The sequence below is a fragment of the Sipha flava genome, unplaced genomic scaffold (genome assembly GCF_003268045.1).
Source record: "Sipha flava isolate LNK unplaced genomic scaffold, YSA_version1 103_pilon_pilon, whole genome shotgun sequence".
Taxonomy (NCBI): domain Eukaryota; kingdom Metazoa; phylum Arthropoda; class Insecta; order Hemiptera; family Aphididae; genus Sipha; species Sipha flava.
The window spans coordinates 1,189,206-1,199,903 of NW_020271717.1; the positions used below are offsets into that span (position 1 = coordinate 1,189,206).

Here is a 10,698-nt window from a genome sequence, read left to right on the forward strand (position 1 = left end):
TATTCAAATTATTAAAAAAAACTCTCTTGAAAATATTGGATCATCGTGGGCGATCCAAGACAAAACTTTGATAAAAGATTACTATATTATTATTTAACACTGGTTTGTTGTCATTTCGAACACTAAAAAATGTTCGTATTCGTTCAACACGTACTTACTAATATTACATCTGTCCATACACCTATTATTCTAATGTTGAACGACTATATTACAATTGGTAAGATTCGGTTAGGCCTATTGAATACTTATCGCATATTATACAGGAGCTCGGTTTGGTCTCAAAATCATAAGCGTAGCACAACGAGTGTATAGTTTCTACATCGAAATATGTCATAATTAAATATGCCATTCCATATTTCTTTATATGGTTACGATCTCAGACGTAATACAAATATTTCATTTATTACATTATGCCTTTTGTCACGATTCACGGTCGCTGATAGCAAATATTTTCGTTATTTTCTCGACCACGATTGATAAGGCGTTTCTAACATAATCGCGTTAGCCGTTAGCGTCGACCAGTATTCGTTCATATCTTCACAATACATAACTCAAAAATGTTGTGTACAATTTTATAGTATTTTCCAAACGGATTGATGTTTGTCGCCGTTCGCTTGTCGCGTAATATTCTAATTGGTTGCCGGTTCATTTCGTTTTCTTTTATTCTTACAATCCGTATCGATTGCGTTTCTTACGGTCTGGTAAACAAATGATTCGGACTTCTATCACACTACGCATTTGAACTCACTTGTTTCGCTTCACATTTACCAATCATCGCTCTAATGATTTACACTGCCTGTTCATCATTCCAACAAATTTTGTCCTACTATTTATCTAGATAAATACGTAAAACACTGTTGATTCAACAGTACCGGACTGTCTATCTTTCAATTTTGCTGGAATAATTTGATCAAACATGACGTTTTCTGACGCATTCAGATTTATTGAAGAAGGTACGAATAATTTGTCTATTAGACATGCTAATAGAATTCAAAACAAAAGAATGTGGAAATCATTACGGAAACATATTTTAACCCGTCGAGAAAAGTGTAAACAAGGTAAATGTATTTGAAAATATGTCCTAACACTTAACTGTAATCATTTTTACCAATTCAAGTTGTAAACAACATATTGGTTAATTAAGTATTTGTATTTAAATTTTGGTTGAATCAAGAATTAAATGTAACTAATTATATTTTCAAGTGAATATTTTTTAAAAGCTACAAGTTATTTTGATTATTAATCATATTCTTTTTACCAAATCAAGTCATTAATATATTTTCTTCAAACCATTAGTATTTACAGTATTTATAAAAATAATTGCTTTAAATTTTTATCATTAAAATATATCCATTAATTGTTGCAAATTAATTTTAATTTTAAATAATAATCAAATAATGCAATGGATAATACCTATTTTAAAATTGATTAAATAATAATCTCAAAAAATATATCTATATTATTATTTTAATTTTTGCTTACACTATTTATTTTTATCTTATTCCCTTATAGCTGAAGCTAATGCTGAAGTTTTAAGAAAAGTTAAATATTTAGAACAACAAAAAATTCAGGAAAATAAACTGTCATTAGCACAGATCAATGGTCGTTTATCTGAATTACGAGATAAGCGTGATGAACTCGAAGAAGAAAAACAAGCACTTTTGAATCAAGCCAATGCTTCTAATAATAATGTATCATCATCACCAGAAGTTGAGGCCAAGTGGTATTTTTACTATCAAATGCGTTTTATTGTATATTGTTTATTAGTTTACTTATTATTTATAATTAATATACATTTCACATTAAATCATTATTTCTGTTTTTAGTGAACAATTTGATAGCAATATTTTAGCAACTAACAATATCATAAGATCAACAGTATCAGATGCCATTTCTGTCCGTCAACAGCAAATCATATTGTCTAATAATACACAATCTTATGTGATACCACCCACCATTAATAATTTAAGTACATTGGAAAGAAATTCAGTTGTAGTACGCAACATTTTCAATGGAGGTAGAGAAAATTATTGGATTAATCACCATCTACATTAGTTGATGTCACTACAATATAACTAGGACTTTATCAAACAATTTGTTGTATTGCTGTAATTCATGTATAAATAACGGTAAAATAAATAATAATTTAACTATTCACTATAAATGATTTAAATGATTCCTCAAGACATTTTCTTAACAATAACATTACAATATTTTTAGTTTATCTCTAATCTAAACCTATCAACACCTTACTTACAACTTTCTGATTGTTAATTTCTATGCTATTCACTTAATACAATTAGATTAAATTAACTGGTTACTTGGTGATGAGTACTTTACACTTCTATTCTATTTTTATTGTTTATACATTATATTCAATTTTATACTTAAAATGTTATAAATTTATAACAATTATAACTCACATTATAATTTACAGAATAAAAATTTCAGTTCAGTTACAAAATTGGAAAATTGCATATTCTCAACTCAAGCCTGTTCAACTGTAAAATTTACTACATCGGCAATAAAAAATAATTAAACTATTCATTACTTACACATAAGTTGATAGTTGTGGTTGTAGTCATTTTAATTTAAATATACATTTTGTAGTTAACTGCTGAAATCATTCAAGGTCTATTGCAAGCCATAATAATCATTCTTTAGTAAGTTATTAGAACATACAATAAATAATATTTTTTTAGGTTCATTTACTTGTAATATAGTCTATTGCATTTTAAATAATTTTAAAATAGTTTAAAATTGGTCTAAAACATTTGTTTTTCATTAGTTATTCATTTTGACTCTAGAACTTTTGACTAATTATAACTTATACTATAACTAATAATATGTGTCATATATAATTTATATATATTTAATGTGATTGGTGTTGTTGTTAAAAACTAATTTAAAATTATTACAATACTATTATTTGATGTATAAACTAAAAATATAATTTGTTTTATTTTCTAGAACTGCCAATACTAAAAAGCCATTTAAAGTTAAAATTCAGTTGGTGGAAATGCAAAAGAAAAATCATATTAATTATTATGATATTATTTAACAAGGTGCTTTGTTTAAAATTTATTTATAATGTGCCCAATAAAAATTTGAAACTATTTGAATTAAATATATTCCAAAATATTATTTAATTTCCTACTATATTTGGAAGAGCTGCCCTTGAAGTAGTAACATCAACATGACAAATTGTTTACTTATCACATTTTATTTAAATTGGCTATATTTTATACTTATACATGCTACACACAATTTTATTTAAAGGCCAACATTCAATAGATGATAAGACATTTAATTACCTGGGTTGTGTATCACTTATACAAAGATGGACATTTATACATCTGATTGGCTGTAAACATGTAGCTTTAATAAACCAACTCAATATTTATGTAATATTTTTATTAAATGTATTATATTATTTATAAATTTATATTTTTTTAAATATTTTTAATTTATATTTTGTTTATTACATTTTTACTTATTGTTATATTGCAATTTAATTGAATGATTTATTTTCATTTTGAATGTATTTAAATGTTAAAATAAATAAGTAATTCATAATTGTTAATATCCATTTTTTGAAACTGTAAATAATCTATTATATTTATATATAATTGTAATTTGTAACTATTGTAAATATTTTATGTATGTAAAGATCATTAAATGTTTACTAAAAAATAATTGACACTTAAAAAGTAATTACACAAATTGGTATTGACATTATTTCTCTAAATGGTAAATAAATATTAACATGAACTATTTAAGAGATAGTAAAAGTATATAATAATTAAGACGCGAATTTTTATGTAATAAAAAAAATCAAAATATGTTAATATTTGTGTTCTTATTTTTGCTAAAATATGTATTAAAAAACGTGGAATATTTAAAAAAAAACTGTATTTTACATTAATTTTTAATTATTAATTAATAATTATTCATTTAATCATCTTCATAATTGTTTTCTTCAAAACAATTGGATACAACGTTCATTTAAAGATTTTCAAATTTTATTGTATGGCGGTTAGATTTCAAAGTCAACATGCTGATGTTGCATTCAATGTCAACTGAGGTTAATGGGACATATTTCATACCACATATGTTAAATGGTGTTACTTCTATATAATTTGATATATTTTCATTTTTATCAATAAGATTATCTCTAGTGCCTAGTTTTAATGTTTTTTTGTAAACCAACGTATTATCGAATGCGGAGTTTAATTTATTTTTATTATGATTCCGGATTCTCCTTGAACTTCATTTCATTGAATTTCTGCATATTCCACTATCATAAGACTCAACTATTGTTAGATTTAATGTTTCTAATTGTTTTATTATTTTAACTAAGAAATAAAAAATTGTGGAAATATATACTAAATTATTATTTAGTATATACTATATTATTTTATATATATACATATATACTAAATTACATAATATCAGAAGTTATAGCGATTGTAGTATCTGGATCAAGATTTGAAATATCTTTTTTTAATTTAATTCCAATATAATAATTGTAAATTTAAAAAAACCGTATTGAAATGGTATGAAAATGTGAAATATTTACAAGATATGTAAAATAAAAAAGGTCTCATATTATTTCAGGGTGTTACGAAACGTGCTTATTTTTAATCGGAAATAAAAAATTCACATTCAATAAAATTATGTAATTACATAAAAATCCGCGCCTAATAATAATAAAGGAAATATCTCCAAATGCTAACATTGAAAGTATTCATGTTACTTAACTCTCTTCTAAATGACTATACAACAATATAACTATACAAGAGTATCTAGTTATTGTTTAGATATTTCCAACTTTTATAGTGCTTTAACATTTCAGTGAACATTTCAGTGACAGAAACCTTACAACCTATAGATAAATGAATGAAAGTTTGCTATTAGTAACTTACTAACCATAATATTCTAATTAGTTTGTTATCTATATTTATAAAATTATTGGTAACAAAAATCTTTTAAATCCCGATATAATATTTATCTTTAATTTATAATTGTTGAATAAAACGTGAAATACATTATAATCACTTTTGAGTTTCATATTATATTAGCATTACTATAATTACAGTATTTGTATTTTGAAAGTAAAAATGAAATACTCAATAATAAGACATCATTTTTGGTATATATTTCAAATAATTAATACAATTATTCAAACATTAAACAGCAATTTTCAATGGCTGGCATTCTTTCAGTATTATTTAAGTATTTCATTAAATGTAAATTATATCAAATAAAAAACACAATCTTAACTTCAGTAATTTATCATATTTTAATTCATTGTTGTTATTGATACTACAATAGAAAACAAACACAAAATAAGAACAGTTAAAAATTAAAAATTATATATCGTAATGTACTGCAATAATAATGCATGCAAATAGTAAATTATTAAAACAAATACAAAGGAAAAAAATAAAAAATAATAATATTGAAATGTACTATGGACACATTAATAACCATTCATGCTAATAGTATTTAATCAAGTTAAAATCCTTGTCATAAAGCATCATTAATAAAATAATTTTCAATTATAATTATAATATTAAAATCGAAAACATCAAAAAAATATTATGAATAAAATAAACAGAATACAGTATCAATATTAAATTGTAAATAGTTATTGTATAATTAGTTAGTTATATGAATCAATTAAATTCATTCATCTATGCTGCTGTAGGAGGTGGTGTTTTCGAAGCACCTTGTTCAGGAGGTGGTGCTACAATTGGTATAGCTAAATTGACACGTCTTGGAGGAGGTTGTTGTTGTGGCTGTTGCTGAGGTTGGTAGTAAGTAGTCATGAATGTTTCCTAAAATAAAATAAAAATCTGTTAAATAAGATAATTTATTACTTTTATAATTTTTAAAAACATATTAAAAATATTTAATTTATTAAGAATAACATCTACACTTACTGGTTGTTGTTGTTGTTGCATAGATTGTGTACCAGTTGTTGGCGGTGTTACACCAGTAGCACCAGTTGGTACAGGCTGATAAACAGCTGCTTGGGCTGCGAGCATCTGAAGAGCTGCTGCAGCTACTGCAGCTGCATTTTGATCATCCGTAACAGCAGCAGGACCTGGTGTAACTGCAGTAGCATACTGAGGTGCAGCATATAGTTGATGGTACATTGATGGATCAGCAGTAGCCATAACCATCATACCAGTGTTGTGATCAAGTACCATACCATGATGTGGATGTATTTGTTGTATAGGTTGATGAAATTGTTGAATTTGCATAGTTGGTGGTTGTTGTTGGTGAATTTGAATGGGTGGTTGCTGCTGAGACTGTAATTGTTGTATTGTCTGCTGTTGGTCTTGCATAACCAATCCATTTTGTTGTTGCTGATGCTGAGAAACTGAAGATTGTTGAGATTGAGATGTCTTAGACATAGCATTAAAGTTCAATACTGGATCAGGCAGTTCTCTACGACTTTGTACCGAATACCGCTTAGAACTGCGAACCACTGGTTGTGATAGTTGTTCATTTTGATCATTTTCATTATCATCTGAAAATTAAATATACATTTATGTTATATTATAATTGCGTATTTTTTTTAATTAAAATTAGGGTGAATATCCTAAACATATTCAATATTTTAAATATTGTATCCATATACTCTACTACAGCGGTTCTTAACCTGTGATCTGCGGGCCGCTAGGGGTCTGCGATGCTCATGTCGGGGGTCCACAGCACTTTTAATATAACATACATCAATGCGAGACAGAGTGCATTATTACAATATTGTTAGATTATTATAAATTTTTTTTTTTCATATACTTTTTATCATATACTCGTAAATAAGACAGGTCTTATTTTTATATGATGTTCAAAAACTTGTGTCACAAGTATAACACCAACCATTGCATTAAGTTAATAAATTACATTTTAAGAATATTAAAAAAAAAATTATAAATATGTTTGTTTTGTTATGTCTACTAATGTAATTTATTATATAAAATAATTATTATAATTTTGTTTTTAATAACGGGATATTTTGTAATAAAAAAATTTGTAAGGGGGTTCACGATTTCTAAAAATCTTTCATCAAAGGTCCGTGATCTACAAAAGGTAACCACTGCTCTACAATATATATTATACATACATATACATAATTTTGAAATACTTACATTGACGATTATTGTACTGATTATAATTTCCACCACTATGACGTGTACGTCCTGTGCCTGCAGAAGTAGGTCCTACAGAATTATGTTGTTGATCATAGTTTGAATTGGACGATAAAGGAGGTCCTGATCCCTTAGCAAAATATCTATCATGATTGTATTGCTGATTAGTATTATTGTGTTGATGGAAGTTACGGCCTCGAGGAGCAGAAGACGAATGATGCTGGTTATGGCCTTGACTATTAAAGTGTTGCTGCTTGAAATTATTTGGTTGATTTTGTTGAGGTTTACGGATAAATAAATTAGGATTGACTGCAGTTGAAGAATTGTCGCGATTGACTTGTGAAGTGATTTTTTCTTTGTTAGCAGGAGAATTTGATGAAGATCGATTAAAATGGTTTTTATTGTGGAATGATGATTGAGATGGTCCTCCATTTTTCTGGTCTTGGTGATTACTGTGATTTCCAGAAGTGACATTTTTAATGGGAGTACGAGTAAAGTGATTACGAGTAGGATTAGTTTTTGAGACCGACATAACAGTCTTTTTTTCTTGAGAAAGAGATTTTGGCTGTTGATTATGATGCTGATTTAAATCTTTTGTCACAACTGATGGCTCAGTAACCGCAACAGTAGTAGTAGAAGACTCAATAGTCTTTTTACCATCTAAAGTAGGAAATTCAGATGTGTACTCATTAGAAGTTGAAGACTTATTTTTGTTCTTGTAAGGACCACCAACAAGGCGTTGTGCTACACCTCCTCGTTTCACTTTAGATGACTGTGGCCCACCAGTGCCTATGTATGCTTTTGTGTCTTGCCAGTTACGAGTATATTTGGCTGTAGCAGATCGCCTAAAATAAAAACAAATAAATAATTATTATTAAAAGAATATTTATTATACATTTTAGTTAATAACTTACCCATATTTATGATGGCGTCGGGCTCGAGGTGCTTCAGATTCTTCTCGTATATCATACCCATATGAGACCAATAACTCATCTCGACTTTTGGGAGTCTGCTCACGTTCATCATACATATCATGTGACCATTTATCTAATGAGTCGATGTTACGAGATTTTCTAAAACCTCCACTAGGTTTCTTTGCAGATCCATCACTAGCAGTTGCATTATCTGAAGAGTCTTTTAATACAGATGCAGCCTTTGATATAGCTAAGACTTTCTTAGTAGATGGTGTACTATCTATAACTACTGTTGCATTGTTTTCGGCAATATTAACAGATTTAGTGGTTGACTTTTGATTTTGACTATCAGTACGTTCTTTTTTGTTACGTTGATGACTACTTATAGTAAACAAAGAAACAAATTAATATTACATATTCAATTCAACAATTTTTTTAAGTTAATACTTACACAGAACCTTCATTTTCGTCTCCTGATTCTTTTTCATGCCCATCTTCTGATTCTGATCCTTCAGAACTTGTTGTACTATAAGCCATACGATCATCATGCTCATAAAATCGTCCACGTCTAGGTATGTATTGTGGATCATTAGTATCATTGTCAACAGGAACTGGTATTTCAGGTGCAGACGTGTCAGGCTAAAATTAAAAAAAAATGGTCAAAAATAAATTAAAATAAAAATAAAACATTTAGTTAACAGTAATAAAACAAATGAAAGCATTTTTTTAATTTAGGTATAATAATTATTATAAATTATAAAATTATTTACTACACTAAACTTAAAAATAAAATTTGTAAAACTTCAAGAGAGTTCGTAGTTTAACCATAATATTATGATTTATTCAATTTATTTTAATTAATGAAATATTAATATATGTTATTTGAAGATCTATAGCTCAACAAGAATATATTTTTATTTTTGACAATTATTATAATTATTAATTAGTAAATATTATTAATGTAAGTATAACAATTTCATATTATTCTTAAAAATTTAAGAAAATTCTTTAGAGCAGCTTTCTCAACTGAGAGTATATGTAATATGTCATTTGTGAAAATAAAATAGAGGGTACTCGGGAAAAAAATGAATGATGGTGGAAAATGTAAAAATCGATATATATATATATATATATTAGAATTAATAAATTATTTATGAAATATTTAATAACGAGCACTGTATTTGTGGAAAAGACTTTTTTTCGTACACATTCATCAAAAATAAGTATTGTTATAAGCTTTTTGTGAGTTTACCATCTGTGGAAAACCAAATTTAAAAAATGTAATGATATCAAACACCCCCTAGGATCACATTAAAATTAAATTGTAAAATGTACATTAATTTTTTATATATGTTATATGGATACTAATAAAAAAGTAATAATAATACTTCATAATTATAAATTATCCATTAAAATTAATTTTATAATTTATATCAATCATAAGTGAAAATTGACAAATCGAGAGGAGGTACATAAAGCAATGGCATGAAGTCAAGGGTTATATGAATGAAAAAAGGATGAGAAACACTGCTATAAAGTATCAGGGTAATCAAACAAACATTTTTAAAAATAACTTTACAAAATGGAGAACATAATATAAAAGTAATCAGTTTTTAGAATACATTTGAATTGATTGATTAAATGGATGGAAAGTTTATTCTAATTTATTTAATATTAACTGTAAAATACCTATACATTAAAATAAAACAGTTAAGATATGTATTTAATATAAAAGAATGTATTCAACATTAAAAATATTATAATTTATTACCTCAGCGTCTCCGTCATCACCTAATTCTTCTTCATCGACTATTTCATCTTCACCACTACTCTCTCCATCAGGTAAACATTCTTGTTTGTTTATATCACATTGCTGTTCTCTTTCAACTTCATCATCTTCATTATCGATAGATTCTAGTGCATCTTTAAATTCAACATCAGATGTTTCATTGGGCTCCGATGTTTTTTCTTCAGATACAACTGGTTTTATACTCATATTATCAACAAAAGTATTTTCCTTGGTATTTTCTTTTTCAATTAAATCTGATACCTGCTCATCAGAAATTGCTTCACTAGGATTTTGTTTAACATCAGCTAAAGTAGTAGATGCCATGGCTTTGTTTAACTTGTCATCTTCAACAGGCGCAGAGTTACAATTATCACTAATATCATTTACAACTTCAGCAACTGAAACTGCAACTTCAACCTTCTCGTCTACCACAGGTTCATGGCTGACATCCAAAGGTATGGGTATGCTTTCCACGGATGACACATTATTTTGAGCATTTTCATTATTTTCGGGAACACTAGTTACTGTTGGGGGTGAAACTGTGTCCACTTCTAATGAAATTGTCTCTTCGCTTTTTGCATTACTGTCCATTGTTTTTGTTTAGGTTATGTTATTGGATAATAGTAATTAAAAAAAAACGTAGTATAATATTTATACTTTACACGTTAAAAATATAATACAATAATCTCAATAGAAACGGTATTGATTGTACAAATAACAATTAGACAGCGTTACAAAAGGGCAATTACACCAATACGCGATTACGTTAATAGCAGAAGCAGCAACAATAACAATACTGTTGACCGCTGCGATAAGATAAAAAAAAAAAAAAAAA

General features: G+C 27.1%; 2 protein-coding genes across 4 annotated transcripts; one reads left to right on the plus strand and one right to left on the minus strand.

The window, feature by feature from the left end:
* Positions 1 to 489: 489 nt before the first annotated feature.
* Positions 490 to 3,063, plus strand: LOC112681985. 2 transcript variants are annotated; one of them, XM_025552402.1, is made up of 5 exons: positions 490 to 1,058; positions 1,513 to 1,723; positions 1,827 to 2,017; positions 2,438 to 2,663; positions 2,971 to 3,063. In XM_025552402.1, exons 1-4 carry the CDS (start codon positions 917 to 919, stop codon positions 2,440 to 2,442), a joined length of 549 nt encoding a protein of 182 aa, XP_025408187.1. In that variant the 5' UTR covers positions 490 to 916; the 3' UTR covers positions 2,443 to 2,663; positions 2,971 to 3,063. The 2 variants fall into 2 exon arrangements, with proteins under 2 accessions (XP_025408187.1, XP_025408177.1); XM_025552392.1 differs by having other exon boundaries at positions 491 to 1,058; positions 1,827 to 2,129.
* Positions 3,064 to 5,278: 2,215 nt separating this feature from the next.
* LOC112682112 (protein CASC3) lies at positions 5,279 to 10,692 on the minus strand. Of its 2 annotated transcripts, none has more exons than XM_025552618.1 (6): positions 9,846 to 10,692; positions 8,526 to 8,713; positions 8,075 to 8,452; positions 7,161 to 8,005; positions 5,946 to 6,538; positions 5,279 to 5,840 (listed from the first exon to the last, which is right to left on the minus strand). In XM_025552618.1, the coding sequence occupies exons 1-6, from the start codon at positions 10,452 to 10,454 to the stop codon at positions 5,697 to 5,699; spliced, it is 2,757 nt and encodes a 918-aa protein (XP_025408403.1). In that variant the 5' UTR covers positions 10,455 to 10,692; the 3' UTR covers positions 5,279 to 5,696. The 2 variants fall into 2 exon arrangements, with proteins under 2 accessions (XP_025408403.1, XP_025408395.1); XM_025552610.1 differs by having other exon boundaries at positions 8,075 to 8,455.
* Between the last annotated feature and the right edge of the window lie 6 nt (positions 10,693 to 10,698).